This window comes from Lissotriton helveticus, chromosome 6 (genome assembly GCF_964261635.1).
Source record: "Lissotriton helveticus chromosome 6, aLisHel1.1, whole genome shotgun sequence".
Classification (NCBI taxonomy): Eukaryota; Metazoa; Chordata; class Amphibia; order Caudata; family Salamandridae; genus Lissotriton; species Lissotriton helveticus.
Window position 1 is genome coordinate 1,472,281,827 of NC_136067.1, and position 27,204 is coordinate 1,472,309,030.

Below are 27,204 nucleotides of genomic sequence, written 5' to 3' on the forward strand. Positions count from 1 at the left end.
GGAAAAATTCTGGGGTACTTCAATTACAGTATGTCTTTGATCTGGTGGCATTTGGGTGGTTTTCTCTTGGATACTGATTTAACTTGTGGCATAAGGGCAACTGTAACTCTGGGGTTTGGGGCTTAAGGGGACAGGTTGTAGTACCATGGTTTTATTAGGGATACTTGGCCGTATGCTGTTTTATATTTCTCAACAGATCACACACATTGCAGACCTGCAAAATGCAGTGACTTTTGAGCTAGATTATATGTGCCCACTTAAACTCAAGACCTCCTATTCTGTAAGGAATCATGCAAGGATAATCTACTTATAACATATTTTTCTTTTCATTATTTCAGGCATTCTCTAGCTCTGCAGCCTATGCAAAGCCAAGCTGAGTTTCCCCCAAGGGCACCATGCATGCGGTGCACAGTGTGGAGAAGTTGTACCTTCGCATCCGAATAGAAACTTGTGATGGCAACCCTTTCATGCACCGCCTGGTTTTCCCTCAGACTCTTCAGAAGCAGACTCCGATTGTGTCCATAGCAGAAGGAACTGTGAGCAGTGAGCGGAGCGACGTTGAAGATGTTCCTCAGGTTGTCATTGAGCAGAGCTACGTTGAAGATGTTCCTCAGGTTGTCATTGAGCAGAGCTACGTTGAAGATGTTCCTCAGGTAGTCATTGAGCAGAGCTACGTTGAAGATGTTCCGCAGGGTGTTAGTGAGCAGAGCTACATTGAACATGTTCCTCAGTGTGTCCGTGAGCAAATCTACATTGAACATGTTCCTCAGGGTGTCCGTGAGCAAAGCTACATTGAACATGTTCCTCAGAGTGTGAGTGAGCAGAGTAAGGGGACATCATCAATATCCACTCCAGTACAGCAGGGACAAGTGACTGGGCAGGTATCTCTTTCTTCATCTGCAGTGTCACTTGAAAGTAGAGCCAAGCTCCAGGTCTCCTTGGATCGGGGCAGTAGATTGGACTATAACTCAACGATACCAGGATTACACACACTACAAGCAGTGAAGAACCAGGATGAGACCAAGAAGAGTGATGCTATGCCAGAATATTCTTGTGAGCTACAGGAAGCTGTTACTAGTGCAAGAGCAGAGCACACAGGGGGGCGAGACATGATGAGCTTATACAACAATGATGGTATTAGTCCAGATCCTGTCCTGGAATTGTTTGCGCAGGGCAAAAACAGTATCTTGAAGGACTCCAATGTGTACACCTTGCCCCTACAGGATTGTGAAAGCCCTCTGCAGGACGTATGTTGTGGAATGCTGCTAGAACCCAGCAAGAAGACTCGCACAGATAGTCTGCCTATTCCTGTCCATTACTCCAGCGAACCGATCTCCCCCTTGCCACCAAGCCCCAAACTGCAGGAGTGTTACATGGTTTCTGATTTGGTACACAAGGCTGCCCATAACAGTAGTCCACTGGGTCCACAGCACTCTAATAGCCCCATAGACCGCACCACTCCACTGAATGACTGCAAAAATCAAGAAACACAAAGCCAGAGTGAGATGGTCCACAACTCCCAAGTCTTCAACTACCCCTCTCCCCGTTCTGTAAAATCCTACCCAACAATCAACCCTTGCTACATCAAGACCACCACCCGCCAGCTCAGCTCACCCACTTATGCATCCAGCTGCTCCCCTATGCCTGGCACCAACTTTCAGCACCCTCAGGAAGAGGCGGTCGGCTCTTTGCCAGACCCTGGCATCCAGAGTAAATGCAGAGCAGACAAGCGAAAGAAGAACCACATAGTCAACAGCATGTGTGGGCTGCGCAAGAGTAGTTCGATGGACTTGCCGGTGGAGAAGCCTTCTGATCAAAAGCGGCAGAAGAAATGGTCATCGGACCTGCTGGAGTGCACTGGTTTGGGGACAAAAAGCCTGTCAATTACCAGGAAAAAGCATTTCCCTATGGTGCCCTCTGTCTTTCCAAACCTATTTACTGGTAAGTTTCAAATGGAAGGGATGGGATTCTTTACAAAGTCTTCACAGTTTGCCTCATAATGTTTTGCAATAAAATCCCACTCTTTGCACCAGAGCTCAACAAGGAGCAGCAGAAGGAGTTTTACACCACCAACTTCACTTGGGAACAAGGGGCTTATAGGAGAGCACCCCAAACATCCACCTGTCCAATGGACTAGGAGAATTGGAAGAGTTTACCTTTAAATAAAAAAGCATTTCTACTGACAAACATTAAAAAAAAATAACAGCAAGGTCAGAACCACAGATGAATCTTTACAATGCAGTCCTTTATCACGCAAGTCGTTTGATCAACTTGCATTAAGGAAAGCGTTGTTGTATTGACGTTGTACTTTAAGTCAATCACTTTCCCTACTGTTGCACAGACTGGAGTTGGAATAATAAATTGTACTATTCCAACTTCAGCGCTTTTCCTAAGGCAAGTTGTTGTAATGACACGTTGTAAAGACGCATTCATTGTTTGGACCATGTTAAGGCAGGCATGATTAACGCGTCTGTATTGTGTACAAGGCAATGTTTCAAGTGGTTGGATACAGAGATTTGACTGTTCTTTAATTTGAAAGGGAGAGTACTGACACTTCTAGATACTGGTGTAATACTTTTAAAATGCGTACCTGAACTTCTCTGTGGCAAATGGGTAATCTGGGATATTGAGTACATGAACTGCAGTAATTTTTCAAGCGCTGTTACCAGCTGATGCACGGTTGGACAAAACCCCAAAATGTCTGCAGAACGTGCCTATTTTAGGAACTGCAAAAACAGTGTTTTTCTTTGAACGTGATCTAAAGCGGTCTATTCTAAAATGTGCAGTTTGTGTGTTTTACTGTTTAAATGATGGAGACGCCTGTCTAATGTATCAGTTAACCTTTAATGAAATATCCTGGGTCCGTTATGCAAAGTCAAGTTATCATGTGTGCCACCCTTTTCTCCTCATTTCGATTTCCAGCTGGTAGTAAACATTTTTAAAACCAGCACTGGCAATGCCAAAGGATTTGGATATTTTAAAACTAATAGAAGTGTTTTTTTAGATCGGCCAATTTTTTTATGTAGTTATGTGGGTGCGTGGTAAAACTGGTAGTATTCTGGTTTCCACCAACCATCGATGAGTACGTGTATGGTTGACTGGGTGAGTGAGCACTTAGCTTGGTCACTTCAGAGATGGATGAGTAGGAGAGAATGCATAATGAATGACTAATTGAACAAATGCATGGATGCATGGATAGCTGGACAGATAAATATAGTATTTTAGAAGTGTTTACATACCATGTTGCCTGGCTTACCATCAAACGTGTTAGATGAGCACGATGGAAGGGGCTCCCATTCAATGGAATACCCAGAAAAGTAAAATACCCCAACTTTCAAACCAAAGCTCTCATGGCACCAAGCAAACAAGCTGGTCATCACAACCCTCCCAGAAGAACGCACTGGTCAGTTCCATCCAAACATCTATCCATTCATCCACCTGCTGATATCCACAATTTCACCTTTACATTCTGTAATCCATTCATTCTTTCAGCTATCATTCAGTCTTTTACCATTCAGTCTGTCCATTCAATATTCAAATCTATCCATCAAACCTATCCATCCATTCTTTGTCATTTATCCATACACCCTTTCACTCCGCCCATCCTCCTTTTCACTCATCCATCTATGCTTTCACTTAGCCATCCATCCTTTCCTTCATCCATCCACTCATTTGTTTACCCTTTCACTCAACCATCACCCACTCACTTATCCTTCCATGCTTTTACACATCTATCCTCACTCACCCACCCTTCCTTTCACACACCCACCCTTCCTTTCACACACCCACCCTTCCTTTCACCCACCCACCCTTCCTTTCACCCACCCGCCCAACCCGCCCACCCTTCCTTTCACCCACCTTCCCTTTTACCCATCAATCCTCTCCATCCACCCTTTCATCCATCCACCCTACCTTTTAACACCTCTATCCATCCTTTCACTCAGCCTTATTTTCACTCAATCATGCATCCGTTCTTTCACTCTGGCTATCCACCCATCCTCAATCTATCCACCCTCCCTTTTACTCAGCCATCCATCCACCTTTCTCTCCCCACCCATCCACCCTCCCTTTCACTCAGTCATCCATCCTTTCACTCACCCATCCATCCATCCATTCTCATCATTCATCTACCCTTTCCCTCATCCATTTATTTTAATCACCTACCCTCCCTTTCACCATCGATCATCCTCCCTTTCACTCACTCATCCATCCTCCCTTTCATTCATCTAACCATTCTTTCACTCATACATCTTTGCATCCCTTCATTTGCCTTCCATCCTTTCACTCACCTATCCATCCACCCTCACTCACACGTCCACTCACTTACCTTTCTCTGCCCAGTTAGAAGAGGCCCATCAATAACTCTTCTCCACTTTAGCTTCTAAAGTTGGGTGTTGACCATGCCCCAGCATCAATCCTTTGACTCATCCATCCATCTTTTTTGCTCAACCATCTATCCACCCTTTCAATCAATCTATCCACTCTTTCACTCGACCCACACACCCTTTCATTCATCCATCTATTCATCCTATCTACCCGTCTACCCTCCCTTTCAATGATCCAGCCATTTTCTTCCATCATCCATCCTTGTATCCTTTCACTCATTCATCCATCCACAGTTTCGCTCACACCTATTCATCCATCCGGCCTTTCACTCACTCAACCAAGCAACCAATCATTCACCCTGTGACATTATTTCTGAGCCATTGTCTGCCTAGTGGCAGACATCGAGAACTCCACCCCCGCTGCAACTGCTAAAGCGGGGGGAGGGGCGGAGGGGGGGGAGTTCACTCCGCCCCTGCTCCCATTACTCAATTTTGTATTGTTTCAGCAGGCTATTCAAAACTTCACTGGCATATAACTGGTGGTGCATGCATAAGCATGCCCACATTATACAAAGATTTATCACCATTCTATAAAGGCCAGCCTTATGCTTGTAGCAGTGAACAACCAGGGGCTGGGGGGGGGGAGTGGGATGGGAAGGTCACAACACTATCCCGAGTTCAGGGATACCAACAGTCTGCTGCTGACAGAAGCCTGCAAGTGTTGGGAACCATACCAAGCGTGCAACAGGTGTTTATCCGAGGGCTAGGGCACAGCTGCCAACTATCCCATTTTTGCCAGGAGATTGCTAGCACGTTGGAGACTGTCCCAGGTGTAATTCTCTATCCTGGGACAGTCCCAGCAATTTCACTTCTAGCCCTGCCAAGTGTGATATATCTTATGTTAGTAAAGCATTTTAAGTCCCAAATTTCAAACTTTAGGCCAAAGCAGTTGGCTCGGAAAAATTCTCCCATTCAGCTTAATTGAAGAATTTTTCCAACTCCGCTACTTTGGCCTTAAATTTGAAATTCCTGTCTCAATTCCCTGCAATTCTATATTTATTAAACAGACCCTATAATATGCACTATGATAAGTAGGTGGAGTAGAATCATGCTAATTATGTGGGTTGCGTGGAGTGGGCAGAGCTTTGGGGCAGTGGGTGTGGTAAATGTTTAAGTAAGTAATTAATAGCTGTACTGCAAAGTGTCCCTGGACTTTTTTTTCAAATGTTGGCAACTATGCCAAGGTTCAAGTCCCCTAGTACAAAGAGCAACCTCCACCTGTGTTCTCAGATGGCTTTGCTAACTGTAACTTGGACAGCACGGATTGCACACATTATAAAGGATCAAACATTCAACCTAAGGCAACTCAGGATTCACATAAATTCATAGAGCTTTTGAGGCTCAACTCCACCTTGAGCCAATCCGCATTTGTTTCTATTGTCGCCATCAACATTCGTCCCCATCTACACACCCTGGCCTATAGTCTGCATAATTACGTAGCCGTGATGAGTTGTTACCCACTTGGCCTGTAAGAAAGCGCTAAGAGGGGGCGTGGCTAGCAGCCAAAAGGAATGGCCGCGCTCTCAGGCGGCTCCGCTATCCTTGCCTTCTTTCTTCTATCATCTGGCCTGAAATAGTCTGCCATCCCCTCAAACTGAGGGGCACAGATCCCGAGAACACCAGCACGGATTACATCGGGCGGCCCAAAACCCGTTAACCAGAATTAGCAGTGGCGCCCTTGGAGGCCTGCCGGCAACAACATGGCGGCCTGCTCCAGAGACCTTGATTGATACATCCGTGGATGTACACACTGGTGTGGTGAGGCACGTGGAGGGCACGGGGAGGACCCCTCGCGAGACCGGAGCCTGCCGGTAGCCGCGCCTGTGCTGTCTGGACAGCTGGGGGTGGCGCGCGCGTGTGGAGGACGGCGCACGTTCCTCCCCACTCACCTGATTCCAAGTTGAGGCCATGGATTGAGGCCTAGTTGAGAGCAGGAACCCCCTGGGTCGCCTGAAGATCTTTGCAACCTTGTTTGGCCAGGACACATATCTGCCACATTGCCGACTTATTGTGGGCCTAAATGACCTATTGACACCCCTTAAGCGCTCCTGGAAGCATCATGGCGGCCTGCGGCGGCGATCCCGACTGTAGCGGTGAGTGGCCCTGAACAGAGAAGCGGGGGGGCCATCTGGAGGGCTCGAGGGCAGCCCACTGCTCACCAAAGACTTGCCTGACACCGTGCACACATCGTTTGGGCAGAGGGGAGTGACGCCTGTAGGTGGGAGGCTGCACATGTCCCCCCTCTCTGGCTCCTTCAATAATGGAGGCCCCGGTCTGAGGCCTAGTGGTACAGGGGAGCCCCCCCTGAGGTCCCGGGATTTCTATCACCCCAAGCCATCACCTACCTGAGCTACAATGTCCGGCTGTTGTGTTGCGGTGTAGCAGACAAGCTGAACATTTGCTGTCAGCCCAAATTAAGCGTGGCCCCGAGAGTCAAGCCTACCTCACCATACATCACGAGTGCCCCCACCTTCGCGTACAAGATAAGTCACTCCCCCCTCTTTTGACCAACAGCCAGCAGAAAGTTCCAGAAGCAAAACTTAGTGGCGCTCATCTACATTACATTATTTTGTTAACCAGGAAAACCGACAGGCCGACGAGGGATTCAGGAATCCCCCCTTGCTTGGGCAGGGAGCGGTGAGTACAGATACCAGATCTACATAGTGAGCAATCGCACCCAGCAATGGCCTGTGGCAGGGGACCTAAAACTCAGGCCCAAAAGACGCTCTCCAAGTTCGCGGGACCCTACCCTCCAGGACGTTATGGAGGCCATTGTGGGAGTCCGGACAACCCTCGAGTTCCGGATTGACACCGTCAATGTAGATCGCCCTCATCCTAGCAGACCTACTTAAAATAGATGCCAGAGTAAAAGATGTGGAAAACGCCACTGTTACTTTAACGTCCGACATGGACCTCCTCAAACAACAAGTAGCTCAACTCAGAGACCAGCTGGTGAAAATAGAAGGCCTCCATGACGATTAAGAAGGAAGGGCGCGAAGAAACAACATACGCATACTGGGGGTCCCAGAGCGGGCGGAGGGGCCTGCATCAGACCTCTTTGTGGAAGACCTGGTAATGAAGAGGCTTCAATCGAAACGCCTTTCCGATTATTTTTCCATTGAATGGGCCCTTCGAGTCCCCGGGGGGTGGCCCAAGCCGGGGGCTCCCCTGAGACCTATCATAGCCAGAGTATTAAATTTTCGCTACTGTGAAATGATCCTCCAAACGGCTCATGCCGGGCTGCCCTTACAAATAGAAAACAGCGCAATAACATTCTGCCTGGACTTCGCAACCAAAGTGCAGGATCAACGACGAAGCTTTGTCGGTGAAGAAGGTGCTACGAGACCATGAAATCAAGTGTTCCATGCTCTTCCCGGCGAAGCTCTGGGGTGAATTGGAGAGCAAGACCTGGTTCTTTTCTTCCCCAGAAGACACTTGGGACTGCCTGAAGGGATGGCACAAGGTGGGGAAACAGAACAGTGGCAGGCACGACCGGGCCAGTAGCAGTCCACCGGACAGAGGAGCGGAGCATTGTGAGGAACCAGCTCGGGGAGCGAACATCTCGGACTCAAAAGGATGAGAGGGTAGGAAACAGTACAATACTCATTGCCGCAACCTGAAGGACACTTGGGACCTTTATGAGCAAAGTTAGGTAAGGTGGGCAATGGGGTGTATAATGGGGGACCCTGGTTGATTAAAAAGAGATTATCATGGTCAGCCTGGGCGGCATCACTGGCATTCTGAGAAAGTCCAATTGAAAGCGCTGAGTGGTTCACAATGATTTATCTGATTGTTGTGTAACATGTATCCCTCCTTCAGTCACAGCGAGGGTGGGAAGGCTGTACACCAGACACCCACATATGGGGGGGGGGGGTGACAGGCACTATGCCTTGTTGAGGGGTGGGTAGTTTGAGATCCACTGGCAGGGGAGCAGGGTGGGGGGCGGGTTCAGGGGTGGACGGAGGGTTAAGGTTTTTGTTAATGTTAAATGTTTTGATGCACAGAGAACTTTATTTGGCTTAATAAGTTGAGACCATTCTCAAGTGATGTTATACACGAGATGTGCAGTTGTTCGATCTCCCACATCGGGTATCTAACCCCCACTGAAACAATTGTTTGCCCTGGCAGACAAGGTTGACCTCCCCCATAGGAGGGGGTACCGCCTGTGCCCCTTTGACTACACCATTACTCCACACTGACTACTATCACTAACATAACACTTTCCGCCCTGACGTGGAATGTTAACGGACTAGGGGATACAATAAAGAGGGGCGTAGTGTCACAGTACTTAAAGAGACACGCACCAGATATAGTCCTGCTGCAAGAAACCCATCTTATAGGTAATGGCTGCAAGGCGCTCAGCAGGTGGGGTTATAAGCTATTGGTACTTGCAGGATTTATTTCCAGCTCAATGGGGACTGGTATCCTAGTGCGCAAGAGCCTTGCTCTTGCATCCACCCGTATCTGGGCTGACCCACAGTGTAGATTCGCGATTCTTGAGGCCATCTGGGAGGGGAAGGCACTGAATATAATCTTAGTGTATATCCCCCCCCCACCCTGCTTTGGGAAAAGATGCGCTTAGAGACTTAGGTAAAATATTGTTGGAACTGCCGGATGGCACCTTGATAATGGGAGGTGACTTTAACTTGACTATGGACGATAAAGTAGATAGATATCCCCAGCGCCCGAATGCTAGACCAAACACTCTTATGGCGGAATTCACTTAGGCCATGGGACTTGCGGACTAATGGCGCTCCCTGCAAACACAAATGACGACTTACACCCACTAATCCAATGCGCAGAAGAGCATGTCCCATATAGACTACTTTTTTACACTTTTGACGGACGTAGGCCAATTTCAGAATCCCCGCGGGAATCTCTGACCATTCCCCGGTGTGGGTCGAGCTTACCTTCCACTGCCCAAAACAACGTAGCTCTATAGTGATAAACCTGTGGCTTCTTAAGATACCTGATATAAAGGAACAACTAACTGAACAGACGGACCACTACTTCGCAGAAAACCTTGGGTCGGTGGAGTCTGCGCAGACTATCTGGGAGGCGTATAAAGCAGTGTTGAAAGGCCATGCATTAGCGTTAAAAATGGGTTATATCCGACATCACAACGAGCACATACTTGAAACGGAGAGCAACTTACAACTAGAGTCACTCCACACCTCCTCGCCCAGTGATACAACAGCGCTCCGCCTGACGATTAAAAGTCTTGAGTATAAAGCCCTTTTGCGAGAAAAGGAAAGTGCGTGATTGCTGTTCACACTTCATTGAGTGTATGAGATGGGGGGGGGGGGGGAAGGGCGGGTAGGATGCTGGCCTGGCTGGAGCAGAGAGAGGCGGATCACAGATGGGTGCCAGAACTATCCACTGACACGGGCGCAAGACTATCTGACCCACAGGAAATTGCAGATACTTTCGCGAGTCATTTGGAGAGGGTATATACACCCTCTACCACTTACACGTCGGCAGACTCCTTGCAACTATTGATGGATAGTAATGTGCCCTCCCTGTTGGAAACTGAAAAGGCCTATCTGGAAGCGGATATCACAAACGAGGAACTCTGCAAAGCCATTTATAGTGTTCACTCGAGGAAAGCAATTGGGCCTAATGGTATCCCGATAGAGTTCCTCAAATCCGTGGCGGTGAAGGTAGCCCCCCCCCATCTTAACCTTCTGTATTCGGAAAGCCTGGAGAAGGGCATATTACTGCCAGATCAAAGACTAGCATCTATATTAGTTATAAGGAAGCCCTGGAAGGCGGTAGATTACTGCAAATCATATAGACCAATCTCAATACTAAATGCAGAGGCCCAGATCCTTGTGAAATTATTGGTCTCCTACCTGAATGCTGTGTGCCCTCCCTGGTTCACGCAGACCAATCTGATTTCGTACCCGGCCAGAACACCGCGTTGAATATTTGCAGAGTGAATAATGTGCTTGTGAGACAACCCTATTTGGAAGAAGACGCAGTAATTATGTGCCTGGATGCCTCTATGGCATTTGATTCAATTGAATGGCCAGATCTTTTTGAAGTGCTCGCATGCTTTGGTTTTGGCCCCAAGTTTATAGCCTGGGTTCGCTTGCTGTATACTGACCTGCTGGGACAGGTGCGGGTTAAGAATCATACCTCTAGGGAATTCAAGTTACGCTGGGGAATAGGCGGGGCTGTCCCCTATCCCCTCTGCTGTTCGCGCTTGTTCTTGAACCCCTGGTGGCATGGGTAAGACGAGACATGTCCCTACGAGGTCTAAAATGGGACGAAGAGACTGTGGATAGAATATCAATATACGGAAATTATATCCTAATTTATGTAGCTTCCTTGATCCACAATCTACTCAACATCTCTACTAACTTCGAAAATACTCTGGCTACACCATTAATTGGGCAAAATCAATACTCTATGTTCTCCACGGCCCCACCCCTAAGCTACCTAAAGGATGCAGTGTAGAGGTGATGTAGGATGGCTTTACATATTTAGGAATCTTCATCACCCCAGACCCCAAAACCTTTCACGGCAAAAATCTAGCCGCCCCCTTGCAGAGATTTAAGGAAGATGTCAGACATTGGAGATTGTTGCCACTGTCGTTATTGGGTTGTGCGGCCTTGTTTAAAATGCTAGCACTATCAAGGTTCCTCTATTCACTCCATACCGGCCCATATCCTATCCCTGACTCCTATTTTGCTAGTGTGAAGGCGGAGGTTCGGACACTGTTGTGGGATGGAGGGATGCCACGTATTGCCCTAGGTAGTCTGACAAAGAGCTGGTACGACGGAGGCATCACACTCCCAGATCTCGCCTTTATTATTTGGCATCACATTAGTGGCAACTAACCACTGGCTGTACAGTCCCCCATCGAATCCAGCATACCACCTAGAGAGATACCAGATTGTGCGGGATGGGTATCAAGGAGCCCTATATACCAAACCCCGTAAGGGAAGATATTTTGGTCCAATGGCTCATATGATCTCCGTCTGGCGGCTGGCTAACAAACGCTTTCGCTGGCAGGGAAGGTTGACGAAAGCCACGCCTCTATGGTCCTCCAACTGGGATTATTATGCCATCAGGTAGGGTTCAACAGATGGGATACGATAGGGATCTCCACGGTTGTGGGACCATCTACAGAATGGGAAATTACTCACATTTAAAGAACTACAAGTGAAACACGAAGTGGCACCCAAAGGGATTTTCAGGTACCTACAAATCCGACATGCGCTTAATACAGCGTTAACAGACCTAATCACTGTCCTGGACTCGTCCCTTTTTGAAGACAGACTTCTCTCTGAGCCCCTCCCTACTAAGGTCATTTCCCTTGCTTATCGTAAGCTGTGTAATAACCTACCAGATCCCTTCCTTACTCTTAGAGATAGATGGCAATTAGATTTAGGACAACTTGATGATGAGAACTGGCAGACAGCCACGATGTCCCCTAGGGAAGCTGCGATTAACCAATGCTTCAGATTGATTTAGTTGAAGGTCCTACATAGGACATACCTTACCGGGGTAACATTAGCCAAGATCTGGACTCTACAAGATGCACTTTGCTTGCGTGGCTGCAACCAAATTGCCACATTTTATCACATATTATGGGACTCGTGCTGACACACTCACTGGAAATCCTGAACGTTTGGGAGGCAAATGATCTCGCAGACATTGAACAACAATTCACCACCCTAGGATACGCCCTGGTTAAGAGAGCCATTGCTATGACATGGGGGGCTGCTGACAAGTCGTTGTTGATTGGTTGGGTGGCAGAAATGGACAAATGTAGGATTGCTGAAAAAGAAGTGCATAAAGCAAGAGGATGTCCTAAGAAGTGGGATAAAAAGTGGGGGGCCTGGAATGCCTAAGGGGGGGAACTCTGGATTTCACCAACTGTAGAACTTGAAATGTCAAAGAAGATTACGACAATGTAATGTCTGATTGTATTGTTGCTTATTATACAACATCTTTCTCTTTTAAACAATAGTGTATACTATTAAGCTCTGTAAATGATGAATGTTTCATTCTCAATAAAAAAATAAACATTTTAAAAAAAGAAAGCTCTAAGAATTATGGGTACCTGTGCAGACCTCTTATCGAGAAAACAAAAAAATGAAATATCTAACAAACGCAAACCACAACCAGATTACTACAAATAAACACATTCTCTTTTGTGCATTACTCTAAAATGTTTGTCGGGATAAAAAGGTTGCAGCTCTGACTAAGCCAAAACCGAGAGTAAACCAGTGATGCTTTGTTGATGGGTCACAGGACATAGTTTTAACTGGTAGCTAATGGAGTACTGTCAGAGCAAACTTGATGTGCTCACTCCTCTTAGCTTAAGGCGATTTTTCTGACTGACTGATTTTGTAAACTTTATAGCCTGGTAACAATTATTTTGGTAGGGGCAAGTGTAAATGATGTTGTAGTTGTCCAGAGAAGACAGTAGGGCTCTGGCCTAGTCCACCAGGTACCTTGTTATAAGGGTGCACTTTTCCTGTTTCCCCCAAACAGAGGCATGCTCACAAACCGGGAAAGTCTGCCGATTATGGTGAATGCGTAGTTCTCTAGAAGCCGTGAACTCACACATTCAAGTGAAATACAGAGCAGCTGCTTCAAAGCGTAGGCAGCACCCACCAGCGCTTTGCTAAAGTGATTAGAAACCCCTTTGCAGGTGGGTGCCCCTGCCTGCAAGAGGATGTCTGGAGGTTCCATCGGAACCCCTTTCGTCCCTCGAGAGACGTGCCCTCCTAGCGGCTTCTTTATATTTGCACCCATGTCCATAATACAGTGCTGGCGCAGAGGCTCTTGTGTGGAATTGTGCTCACAGCCAGCATAAGGGATACGTACCTTGTGTAACACACACAGACTGTTGACTTTTAGTATGTTTTTTAACAGATGCTGCTCTTCAGGAAAAACTACTCACCCAACAGGACAGCACAGAGAGCGAGGCAGACGAAACGTTTTGTTCTCCTATCCGTGCGGTGAGTCTTTATTGGCTTTTGGTGACGGCCTCAGAGAACAGTGTGTAGCCCAATAAACAGAAGGGTTGCAGCCACGGTTTGTGGAACTTGGTATGCAAGAGTGATATTTTCACTTCTGTTTTTTCTAATTTAAACTTTAGGGGTGACGGGCTGTTAATAATGCATTTAAAATTCGTAATGCTTTTTTTATGTTTTGTAAGATTTTGTTATAATGTGTTCTGGGTCCAGTCAGTCTTTTTTTTTTTTTTTGTCCTCATCTCACCTTGGCACGTACAAATGAACACTCGCAACCCCATTCCATCCTGGGCGCCCAGGGCTGAAGTTCTTGCTGTACCCGGAGCCGACCCGGCTACCCCTTTATTCTGGGGCCAGGTTAATCATCAGACAAATTCAGGATTTGTTACCAGCCTCATTTCTATAGCCCACTCCATCAAAGGTCGCCATACCATGCTATTCCTATTGTGTGGTGTACCAGTTTCAAAACATGTGTTTCTCAGAACAGATTGAAGCCAATTTTCATGCAGGGGAGGGGTAGCATCCTTCCATACCTTACATATTTCTCTACGTGCAATAAGAATTAGGGTGAAAAATAAAGCCACCTGTGTCCCCCCTAGCCCACCAATAAGATCAGTGTACAAACCAAAAAAAACCCTTACAACATTCAAACTGAGCTTCATCTTAAAAACACTCTCAAATGTCCTCTCTACATTGGCCCAGAAGGGGCCAATCATAGGACAGTCATAAAAAGCATGGATATCAGCCTCTGGCATATCACATCTGGGGCACAAAGGAGGTGGACTGACAAATTTTGCGATTTTTGGGGAGTGTAATAAAGCCTATTTATAACGCAGTAGTGGTTCTTTTTGAGGGAAGCAGATTTGACAAATCTATACAGATACTGAAGAGATATATTGTATAGGTCAGCCGAGGGGGCCTCCAGGACAGAGAGTCTCCAAACAAGATATAACGGAGGAGCTAGAATTTCGTCCGCCTCAATCGGTTCCCTATAAAAGAGCCCCACTTCCTTCTTCCTGTGACTCGGGGCCTGGAGCGCCAACTCAATGTCCCAGTTTCCACCGATTTTGTCTTTCTCAGCGGAATACCATGAACAGAGTTGAATATATTTAAATCTTGAGAAAGAATCCCCAATCCTAGACCGCAGGAACTCCCAAGGAAGTACCCCCTCAGATGACACTAGGTCTGACCAGATTGCTATTCCTGCTCTCCTAACTGAAAGAGACAGACTGTCCTGGAGACACAGCGGTGTGCCAGGGGAATCCCATATAGGGGCAAAATCCGAATAATATTTTATGCCCCAGCATCCCTTAACTCTATTCCAGAGTATCAAGTCAGATTTTAATACCTTAAGGCGGACCTTTTTGTAAAATCTTGGTGCACCAAACTTATACAAAAATCCAGGGCCGCCCCCCTCCTGATCTAACATCGTACTCAAAATCTGCCCCCAGTGAGAGTTATCCGGGCTAGTTAGAAGGGTTCGAAAATGTTTTAACTGAAAGGCAAAGGCATACCACACAACATCCGGAATCGCCAGACCCCCCTTTATCAGTCTTCTTTTCAGTTTTTGTCAAGACATCCGGGCGTTCCTATTTGCCCAGATAAAACTGCCTATCTTCCCCTGAATCTTTCCCAAGATTTTATTATGGAATGTTAAGGGTATCGTGTTAAACAAATAGGTCAGTTTGGGCAAGATGACCATTTTGACCAAATTGACACGGCCATATATTGTTAACGGAAGATTTTGCCATCTCGAAAATAAATGATCAATATCTTTAGCCACCTTTTTCAAATTTACCTTCACTATGTTATTAAGGTCAGATGTAATTAATACGCCTAAGTACCTAAACTGGCTGCTTTGGGCTCCATCCCAATGGTCGACTCCCCAGCACATTATTTCTGTTTTTGTGCTGTTTATCAAATAACCAGAATATCGACCATAATCTGCCATAATCTCCTCAACTCTGGGGAAGACCTCTGCCGGGTTGCTGGTGTAAACCAATAAATCATCTGCATATAAAGCCAGCTGGCAACAATAGTCCTTTATTCTGAAAGGTGTAATTTGATCAACCTCAATTCTTGTGCCAGAGGCTCAATATAGAGATCGAACACGAGGGGCGAGATGGGACACCCCTGCCTTGTTCCCCTCCTGATATTAAAGCGTGGTGGCAAAAAGCCATTCAATAGAATCGCCGCCGAAGCACCCTCATAGCATCCTCTTAAGGTTTGAATAAAAGTTGCTCTGAACCCCATAATGGTAAGAACATCCCAGAGAAATCCCCAATTGACACAGTCGAAAGCCTTCGCGGCGTCATATGCTGCCACCGCTAATGGCTCCGACCGTGCCACCGCAAGATCGATACTACCGATCAGCTGTAAGGTTAGCTCGTGAATATATCTCCCTGGGATGAAACCGTTCTGGTCCGGGCTAATCAAGAGCGGGACCAACTTAGCCAATCTCCTTGCCAAAACACTGGTAAAGATCTTCTAGTCTGCGTTTAGCAGGGAGATTGGTCTATAGGAGTCTGCCTTGAGGGGATCCTTCCCTGGTTTTAAAATTAACACGATAGTAGACTCTTTCCAAGATGGCGGAATTCTGCTTTGAGGGCTGTAGATGTAGTTGAATAGTTCAGAGTCTTGGTACCAGGAGATCCTGGAGCGCTTTATAGACTTCGCCTGGGAGAGCATCAGGCCCTGCTGCTTTATTATTTTTGATTTTTTTTATATGTAGTTTTTCTTGTTCTGTAAAGGGGCTATTAAGCATATTGCGACCATCCTCTGCCAGGCCTGGGAGAGCCTTACTTTCCAGCCACCGCAGAGTGTTAACGGAACCTGGAGAGGCCTCTTCTTGATATAATTCCGAGAAGAGGGAGAAAAACATTTTTCCATATCCTCCTGATGGTAAGATATAGTTCCCTACTCATCGATAATTAGCCTATTAACATTGTTCCTGACCCGATCCGCTTTAATCTTACCTGCCAATACTGCCCCAGCCCTCTTGCCAAACTCATAGTTTTCCATTGAATATGCAGCCCACTAAGCCTTAACTTTCTGGTCCAGTAGACCTCGATATTCTAGGCGTAGGTGTTCTATTTCAGCCAAAACCTGTGACAAAGCATCCCCTTGAGCACCTAATCTCAGGGCTTCCAAGGATGAGATTTTATCTTCTATCGTCCTGAATTTAGCCGTCTCCTTCCTACTGCTGGAGCTAGTTAAGCTAAGGAGCTGACCTCGGATATAAGCCTTATAGGCGCCCCAAACAAGTTCAAGCGGGGCGGAACCTATATTGTCAGAAAAATAATTGGTGGAAGAAACGCCAACCGCTGTGACAGTGGCCTGATCATTCAAAACTGCCCTTTTTAAGGTCCATCTGTGAGTTATTGTGGTCCTAGCCCTACCTGTGTTGATTGAGAAAAAAATGGGGGCATGATCGGACAGAATACTAGGTAGGATTTTAATATCCAGCAGGGCCTCTAGACAGACTCTATCCATCAAGATGTAATCCAATCTTGAGGCATGCCCGTGTTTTTTACTAAAGTACGTAAAACCTGGCGCCGAGCCGCTCTTAACTCTCCAGGTGTCAATTAAACCAAGTTCATGTATCATATTCGCCATGGCACAGCGGGATCTCGGAGGGGTGACTGCCTGGCGATAGTTATAACGGTCTTGCCGAGGATCGAGAAGTATATTGAAATCGCCACAGATAATCATCGGGGAGCGCACTTCGGCCAGGTTAGACTGTACCTTCTGCAGACAGGCTGGATCGTCTATATTTGGCCCATAATAAGACACGACAGTCATGACATTTCCACTAAAATCGGCCTGTGCTTGACCCCATCTTCCTGACTGGTCTGATGTAAATGACCTTATAGAACCTCCAATGCCAGTCTTGGGTGCAGTCAGTCTTGCTTTATCATACCACACTTACCCATCGAAGTGCTAGTCACCCTGTCGACCTGTAGTTTGTACAAAATGCCATAATTCATACACGTAAAACAAAATGCTGGGACTGATAGAAAAATAGGCATTTGATTTGATACAAAATGTATGATAAGGATACTAATGGGTGGATTTTTCTTTAAGTGGGGGTGGGGGTAACAAAAATACTTCAGTATACCCTGTGAAACATGCATAAAGTACACTAACAATCGCTCCATGGACATTAATCACAATCGGTGTATTGAATATTTGGATATCTACCAAGGTGACCTATTTGGGCCAACTTAAGCCATTTGACGGTCCACTTTTTCACCTTTTCTCAAATGTGGAGGACTTCATTGGCACTATTATTACGATTCTAATTCTTTTCAAGCATTGTTTTTTAAGAGATTCAGAGTTCAAAGGAATATCGTGACTAGCCAATGTTTAAAAGTTGATACCATTTGAAATGGTATGAACCAGACCTAAATTAGTTGACTTCACGCTGACCAGCACTGCGGTAGGATCCTGATATTCGCGAAAACGGCCGAATTGCTCTTTAAATTAATTTTAATAAAGTCAATGTGGATTTGTGACTTTTTTACACCCTCTCACTTGCACATTAAAAAACTGCACCTCACCTGCTGTTTAGAGGGATTTGAACCCCCTCAAGGCTCCCGAGTGATAACCAGTGCCATCTTGGGTGTGGGGTTGAGCTGTCCACTAGTGGGTGCCATTTGCTTTCGCGATCTAGTGGCTGACTGCTTTCGCCCGATTATTTAGGACAAAGCTATGCAAGCGCGCAGCGGGCGCGCCAGAGGCAAGCCCGTCTGCGCCCGTCCGCGCTCCGGACGCACTCTACGCCAGCCACGCTGCCCGACACTATAGAGAACAAGGCCAGAAAACATACTCAAGGGAACAGTTACTGGAAATAGGTAATGGGGAAAGTAGGAAGCACAACCAGTGTCCACCTAAAGTAGGCCAGGCTAAAAAGCACCTGAACTGTGGGATGATTAATTGCAGATCCCTAGTAAAGCACCATTTGGAAGTATGCTGTCTGATAGAAGATTTGGACCTGGATGCTCTCTTCTTAACAGAGACGTGGACCAGCCCTGATTCCTCTGTAGAAATGGGACTCGCCTGCCCCGGGGAATATAACGTTTTTCATAAACCTAGGCCCGTGGGGAGGAGGGGTCGGGGTCATTTTTAAGGAGGATTGGAACTTTGCGCCGCTAAAGATAGACTAAGTAAAAGGAATTGAAATCCTGGGCTTCTCAGTGCAAGAGGCCAAAGGTAGGCTGTTAACTGGAATGATTTGTTATAGACCCCCTGGGCAAGACACAAATTTCCTAGTACTCTCGGATACCATCACAAACCTGAGTTTAACCCGCTCTAGAATGGTTGTAATGGGCGATTTCAATCTATGGGATAATGGTAGTCTGGGTAGCCACCTGAGAGATTTGAGGGATTCTTGCCTGAACCTTAACCTACATCAACTGGTTCAGCAACCCACTCATCAAGGGGGGCATGTGCTGGATCACCTGTTCGCCTTAGAGACCGAGACAGAGGTGATAGAAGTACTGCCACAAATCTGGACTGATCACTATCTGGTCCACTTTAGGATTAAGGTCCCAAGTTCTAGGAATAATGAGGACTGCCCGGTGGCAAATAGAAGGGGAAGAGAATGGGCCAAATTGGGAAGTAATAATCCACATCTTTTTACGAATGTAAATCTCTTTTCCCCCTCCGTCTCTGTAGAGGAGAACTATAACACTTTTTGCAATCACATAGCCAGTACTCTGAACCCAATAATCCCTGTAAAAAGCCTAAAAAATGGGAGGAAAGCCTCAGCTCCATGGTATAGTGAGAAATTGAAATCACTACGCTTGACATGTAAGAAAGCCGAGAGAAAATGGAGGAAGTCCTATTCTGCACTAGTTAAGAAAGCCCTGAAATCTGTCGGCTGGGTATAAAAAGGCAATTTTTTAGTCCAAATCAAATTTCTACGCTAATTCTATCTTACAAGCCTCAAACAGTACCAAAGCTCTGTTCCAAATTGTCAAGGAACTCTCCTGCCCAACTGGCACGAGCAAGAAGGTAGCTGCTTCACAAGAACTGTGCGAGGAGATTGCTGCCCATTTTAAAGATAAAATTGCTCAAATTTATTGGCTTATCTTCATCCCAATAATATCAGTGATCTGGACAATTTTCCCCGGAGGCCGGATGAAGTGGCCTGGGCGAACCCCTCCCTGGACAAATTCCCCGTCTTTACGGTCGATTCCTTCAACAACTTGGCTAATAGTGTGTCCTCTGGCTCCCCACTTGACCCCCTTCCTCACAAAATCTGGAACACCATTGGCCAAGAAACTTTTCCCTGGTTGAAACCGATCTGCAGCCAATATTTGGAAGTCAGAACTGTTCCAGAGGCATGGAAGTTAGCAGTAGTAACACCTCTGTTGAAAAACCCTCGCTAGATCCTAAGATACCAGTAAACTTTAGACCCATCTCCCTCCTGCCTTATCCAATCAAAATCTTGGAAAAAGTAGTCAGCAAAAGGCTATCTGGAGGACAACCCTCTGCTGGACAGAGACCAATTTGGGTTTCGCCCAGGCCATGGCACAGAGACAGCTCTGGCGACCGTATTTGACAATCTGCGAATGCGGGCTGACAACGGGAGTGACACCATTTTGGTGTTACTCAATATGTCAGCCGCATTTGATACAGTGAGCCATGCAATACTGGTGGAAAGGCTGCAGAGTATAGGGGTGTCAGGGCAGGCCTTACAATGGCTACGGTCTTACCTATCAGGAAGACAACAGATGGTGACTCTGACACCTTTTACCTCCAGTAAGTCTCCAGTTCAATATGGGGTACCGCAGGGCTCTGCGATCAGCCCCGTCCTTTTTAACATCTATCTACAGCCCTTGTTCTCCATTATTAAATCCTTTGGTATTGACCTGGTTAATTATGCCGATGACACTCAACTGGTGTTTTCCCTTGAGGGGAAACCAGCAGTTTCGATGGATATGTTCCAGGAGTGTATGCGGCAGACGGCTGGCTGGCTCAAGAGAAACTCCTTACAATTCAATGGAGGGAAGACAGAGGTGGTTTACTGCCCCACGGCTAGACTGTCCGATCATTTACCTCTGGAGTTTAGGCTTAAACCGGAGGGGGAGCCTTTGGCTCCAGCCAAAACGGTGCGTAATTTGGGAGTCTTGGTGGACAGTAGTCTCCAAATGGGATCACAGGCAAACAAAACTGTGGCTGTATGCCTTTCCTTAATGCGCATGCTACGTCAGATTCTCTCGTTACTCCCTAAAGACACACGCTCCCTTGTAGTGAAGAATATAGTGCTGAGTAGGCTGGACTACTGCAATTCCCTGTACCTGGGAGCACCGCAATACATCTTTCAGAGGCTGCAGAGAGTCCAGTCTATGGCGGCGAAGATGGTGCTAAATAGGCAACGCAGATCCTCTACAATGTTAGCTTTGAGAGATATCCATTGGTTGCCTATTAAGGAAAGGGTACATTGTAAATCACTCTGCATTGTTTACAGAGCTGTGCACAATCTAGGTCCCGTCCCACTACAAGAGAAGTTTACTTGGTATAATCCCAAAAGGCAGCTTCGATCCTCTAGCACAGGCCTGCTGGTGGCCACCAGATTTAGGCGCTCTAGGATGGGGGGGGAGGGCCTTTAGTGTGGCAGCCACCCATCTATGGAATGGGCTGCCTCAGAACATTAGACAAGCTAACTCCTTGATCGAGTTTAGAAAGAGCTTGAAAACTTGGCTCTTCCCCAGGACTGCTCCCTAAACTTGCCCTTACTGGTGACCTGGTCTGTGTTTAGGTCGACCTATTTAAGTCTGAGCGACAGGATACCCGTAGGGTGGCAGTCGCGCTATATAAAAGCTTAATTCAATTCAATTCAAATGTATTTGAGCCTCAAAGGAAACCCCTCTCTGATTCGAGAAATAGATCTGCAGAACCGTTCCAATGGCTGGGAAATCCCAAAATTGCCAGAATACTTTCCCAAAAGTGAATCTGTTCATAATTTAGACCATTTCCTACCGCTGCCACTGACTTGCAAGGGGCCTATTCACTGAAGGATGTCGACGTATAATTTGTGCAACAACTGGTTTTCTGAGCAGCTTGTCCCAGCCTTTTTCTGCAACTTGGGGCATCCTCAGATGATTGTGACAGTAAGGAGTGACCCGACTTATGAAGCCAGTCTAAAATTAATACGCCTCTGGAATCCTTCACTCATCCTTCTGAGTGAAGAGCACCACAACAGTGACCGCTACTCCACATTGAAGGCATTGTCTAAGTTTGGAATCACCAGTGTTGTATTGTATTATACTGCATTGCCTTGTGGAAGTGAAAAGTGATGCCATGTCTCTGCCATTGGGAGGACATTAACACTTAACACAAAGGTCAATCCGCTACCTGTCTTCCTTCTCCAGGAACTCTTTATACAAAGTTTAAAGAGCTGAAACCTCTTTAGAAATATTGACTCCTCCTCACATGCCTCCTGGACCAAACCTATGTCGTGGGCTCTTGTAAGCTTTTGCCAACACAACTACCAACCCCTAGATGCTAAATTGACAGCTCCTCTGGATATATATTTCTCAACTTCTCATGGTGGCTCATCTAAATCTGGGCATCCTGCCTCTTCCACAACCCCATGACACAAATAACTTGATACAGTAAATTATGCACTTCAGTGCCACCACAAGAGACATTTTGGTGCCCATTGCCACCCCTCTTGCTCCCTTACAGCTTACCCTGTCATTCATTATAGGTAATGATAGTATTAATCTTTGGAGATAGTCTAGCCGCTTCTCCACTCACCAAGTGTTGGCCTGTATGCTGGTAGCTCACGAGCCTCACCACCACTACTACTTTTCCCAGGAGGGGAGACCTAGAGACCGCAGGAACCCAGAACACGCTGCTGGGGGGACTATAACCCCCAGCATCCCTTGCGGTCCACTAACACGCACAAAACGCAGATGCCGGTCTGTGGTGCCGGATGCGCCCGGGGCAAGGGCGGACCCGTCAATGCCCGGAGGAGGCTCAGCCTACTCTCAAACATCTGGATCGTGGGACCCTGTTGATCTCTACTTTGAGGTACTTTTGTTTGTCACTGTCTTTCGATAAATTGTTTGCTCGGACAATGGTTAAGCATAAAGGCATTAGTGAATATCCGGGGGGCTGAATAGCAGGGACATTAGATGCTTTCCTGACAAGGGCTGAGTCGGTCCTCACCCACCAATTCAAACTGACTTAGAGGCGACTCTCTGGACTCTTTGATTGCCCAGAAGCGGTCTTCCTTTGGCTGTAAAAATGTGGATACTCCTCCTTTGACCTCTTCGCCACCACCTGCAGTTGCCCCCTCATTACCGTCTATTACCATTGTAGAGCCTGGTGTATCTGCTTCCCGCCCTGTCGAGGTCACAGTTAGACCAAAAATAGTCACAAGGGATCAGCTCACAACTGACATACTTAATATCAACAGTGAGCCCCCATTTAAAAGAAGGGGTGGTAGCCCTCAAAAGCAAAAGATGTGGACTAATAAACCTAGAGGAATCTGAGATCTTGAACCTGGCCTAACCTCAAACCCACGCCCTGACACACAATTTTATTAATATATGTTACGGTTGTTGCTATTTATCATGCTTGTTCTACCATGTACACTTGAGAACAAGCGACCCTTTCTATTTCGCCTGACTGCTTTTGTTTTTGTATTTGTTTTTGTTTTTTATTTAAACTGTCACTCTGTCACTCCTTGTCTATTGCTGTAATTCTCGGATACAGGACTGTATCCCACTGGATATCATGTCTGTTCCTCGACAGTATTTAATAATTCTGATTAAATTGCACTATCCGGCTGGATAGAATATACAGAATTGATTCCATTCCTTATTTATTGTTTGTGCTGATTTTTTTCCTCTAACAAGGACCACTGTTTTCCTTAAAAACTGATACCCTAGGTCCTTGGCTACCTTATAGGGTCCCCTTGTCTGGATACTGTCACTTCGCTGGTTCGGGAAAGTGACGACTATATTTGGAAAAGACTTGAGATGATGGTCACTGTATTTTTAAACCCATTGCTAATTAAATTGTCTCAAATTGAGGATAGGCTGTTGCACATCGAAAGGTTTGGCAGGTCATCTCCACATCAAGGTGCTTATGCCCTGTAGCTTCTGTGGGGCCTTTAGCACCTCAAGGGGGGGGGGGAGGCTGCCCAAGGGAGTCTAATAATGAGGGGCACCATCAACGCATGGATAGTCATGCATATAATTCGGTAGACATCTCTCATTACATTTACCAATGGCTGCCCTATCTTCCATCCGAGCATCCTTCGAACCTGGCTGGAGACATAAGCCCACAGTTGCTTCCAACTACTATGCCAATTGGGTCAGCTACTAACGCACATTCACCACCACAGGGGGACGGACCGAGGGAGGGAGCAGCTTTCTGGGACCCAAAGATCTCTTATGGGAAGACCGGAAAACCAATATCAGTCTCTGTACCTTCCACAGGCCTTATCCCCTCTTGTATTGATTTTTAGAAATGTCCTGGTTCTAAGGGAAGATCAGGCAGAGACTACTATCCAATTAATGGATAAATCTCTGCACTGGCTGTCCCACCAAACATGTAGTAGGGGAAATGGGGGAATTCCACTCGCCAACCAAATTATCATGGCCAGAAGGGTGGCGTGGCGTGGAGTGGCGGGGCCCGTCCGAGAAAACAATGGAGGGTGACTGTGTGATTATAATTTTAATTGCCTCCATGCATTAAAATCTCTTTTAGGTCACCTACTTAGGGATCCACCTAAAGGCACACAAATTAGAGTTCTACCCTAGGACTTTTTCTTCAGGCACTCTTCTGTGCTGGCAAAGGAATCCAGAGCTTTTTTGGGAGGCAGACAAAGAAGCAATGAAGTACCATGTACAATAGGTAATCCAGGGGTAACCCTTGAACAGATTAGATTTGACCCCCTCAGTGACCTGGAACAGTGATTGACTACATCCTTACCCAAATGGAGGGCATCCCCCATTGAAAGCTAGATCTTGTAATATCTAGCAGACCCCTGAAATTAATGATTCCAGGAAGGGCCAAGACAATATATTTAAAATAACGTCCTGAAATATTGCAGGTATCTCAAACAAGCTAAGCAACACAGATTGGCTAAAACGTTGGGAAATACAAGACATCACGTTTTTTCATGAGACATGGGCTACTGAACCTATCTTTATAAACAGCTATCGCGCTGTAGTATTGATGAAAGGACACCCCATGCCAGGTAGTTTACCATGTAGATTTATTGAGGTGGTAAATTAGATTCAGAGTGGTAAAGTTTTATATATTTTTTTATTTTAACAGTAAGACAAGAGTAGGAATTACAAATATCAGGTGTCAAACAGTACAATGCGGGAAAGGGACAGGCGGGGGATTATACATACAAGAATCATCATAAGGAACCCACGTTAAATCGCGACTATACAGAACAGTTAGGAAGAATAAACAGTCTATCATACGATCGAAAACAACCCCGCCACATCCTCCCCCATCCACAATGTTACAGGATAATTAAGTCCAGTATAGACACCCGAACAAGAAAGGATCCGTGAAGAATAGACAGCCCACTTCTCGTAAAAGGAAAAAAGGAAAGACAAAGGGCCATAGAACAAAACAAAGGAAAAATAAAAAACCCCTCCCCTAACCCTGCACCACTGCAATGGCTACGGCCTAACCCCACTAGCAGCGTGCCTGTTGCCCAAGAGCTACCCTAAAAGAAGGGAAAGAGAGAAAAAGTGGAGGAGGAGAAACCAAACACACTCCCGGTCTCCCGTGCCCCCCGCCAACAGCGACCACCCCCAGACGCAATAAAGCCAACATTCAGCAAAATATACAAACCAGTCGGGGGAGTATAGTCAATAGCCACCCAACTCCTGTTACACTATAGGCACAACCCCGGCATTGCTGAGAACTATAATATCGGATCGAAGCCCTGGCCAGTTCGATCTTCCTTAAGAGTCTCCTTTCCTCGAGCCGCCATCTTGAGAAAAAAGGCAAAGCGTCCATGAGAGTTCTCGTCAGGGCAGTAGAGTCGCATGAAGGATAAATGTTCACGAATAAAACAATGAAATGCATCCAGGAACAGCACGTTTTCCCAAAAATCACTGAAGAACTCGTTACCACACTGGAGACCGTTCATAGATGTAGCATGGGGAAACAGAATCGAACAGGAGACGCAGGCATTAAGCACAGGCTTGAGGGTCGTGGATTCGGAACCGCCAGGGCTCAGGAAAGCCGGTATTGGCACAGGAACCTCGAGTCCAGACGTTCGATACACTGCTGGCACAACGGCCCGCAGAGAACTCAGCAAAGAGTCATCCTCCGGTTCCAGGATACCGTCCACTTTCACGATCAGTGTCCGGAACACAGCGCTAGTATGCGAATGGAGCGCCTCAATGGCGGCCATGACGGCCCACAGCAATGGCGTGCCTTCCATCCGCTGCGTCCCCTCTCAGTAGGCGGCAGAGCCGGATTTGAACCCCGAGGCCGGCTACTCCGGGGTAGCAGGCCACGCAAGTCAGATGTCAAACAGTGGGCGCTCCTCGTATAGCAGAACACACCTTTGCCGTCAGCGAGGGCCCCGTCCCGTCGACCCCGGGAGGTCAGCAAGGTCTTCGGGCACCAGACCCCCACCACGGCATCCGGTGGAACACGCTGGTGTCCTCGGTGTAGATCAATCACAGGACCATCACCAAAAAGCAACAATTCACGGCACACTTCGGGAGACCGGGCTCAGTCCAGGTCTCACGGCCGTTGTTGATCACTTCCCGACCGGATAGGTTAGAAATCGAAGTCCTGGCTTCCACACGATGTTAGGCCGAGAATGGAGACACGGCGTATCTTCGTTGACCGATGAGGTAGCAAACTCGGGATTGCACCGGTAGAAGCAGCAACACTTCATAAACAGGGGAATCAGGTGTGAAGTCAGGATTGAAGGCAGGATATTCGAGCCGCTGGCGGAGGTCGGCGGAGCCGGGAGTTTACGCGGCCATCTTGGTTGCTAGCGTAGCTCGTCCTCCCAGAGTGGTAAAGTTAAAGTCTAAGTAGGAGCCCCACCAGGAGCAGCTTACCTGCTGCCCAGCCTTTCATCCAACTGATTCATGCATGCACACATTCCAAACACTAACATTACATCAGGCAGTCATTCTGGCTGAGCAGCAGGATACCACATATCTACACCATTCCATACTGAGTTACAAAACTATTAAAATTAACTTTCACAACCCTAATGGCAGGACCAAACTTGGAAATTCCCTTCGTCACGAGACCAGGTTTGGGTATCCTCACCCAATCTCCTACAGCAAAAGTGGGAACTCTTGCTTTAATTTTAGCATCATAAAATAGTTTCATCTTATCTTGTTTTTTTTGGTCTCTAGAAAAAAAAGAATTTCACACCTTTATTCACATCCAACACAACAATTTGTTTCTTTATTCACCAAGGACATAGTTGGATGTAGGGTCACTCCCTCTCAAAAGGCGGAAAGGGCTGACACTAGTAACTGAATGGGGAGTGATACAATACATTCAAAGTCTTGGTCTCGGCACAACCTTCCAAGTTTTCCTCCAGGGAATTTTTAGGGACTACACCATCTCCAGACAGAGTGTGGCCCAAATATTCAACAGATTTGCAAAACATATTTTCTTTAAGAGTTAGACCATTTGCCTCTAAACACTTGCACATTTCTTTAACATGTTCCATATGCCTTTGATGATTTGGAGAAAATACCAGAATGTTGTCTTAAACAATTAACAAAACTGTCAAAATTGTTAAAAATATGATACATTGCCCTCTAAAAAACAGATGCCGCAGGGGCCAACCCGAAAGGCGTCCT

At 46.6% G+C, this 27,204-nt stretch overlaps 1 protein-coding gene across 3 annotated transcripts in view; it reads left to right on the forward strand.

Annotated features, from left to right (window-relative positions):
• Positions 1 to 343: 343 nt before the first annotated feature.
• LOC144763565 (uncharacterized) overlaps positions 344 to 27,204 on the forward strand; it is an 803,973-nt gene continuing 777,112 nt past the window's right edge. For all 3 annotated transcript variants that reach the window (XM_078649286.1, XM_078649284.1, XM_078649285.1), the window contains exons 1-2: positions 344 to 1,941; positions 13,275 to 13,360. In XM_078649286.1, the coding sequence (XP_078505412.1) occupies positions 396 to 1,941; positions 13,275 to 13,360 (1,632 nt within the window). In that variant the 5' untranslated portion in view covers positions 344 to 395. The remainder of the gene's footprint in view (positions 1,942 to 13,274; positions 13,361 to 27,204) is intronic.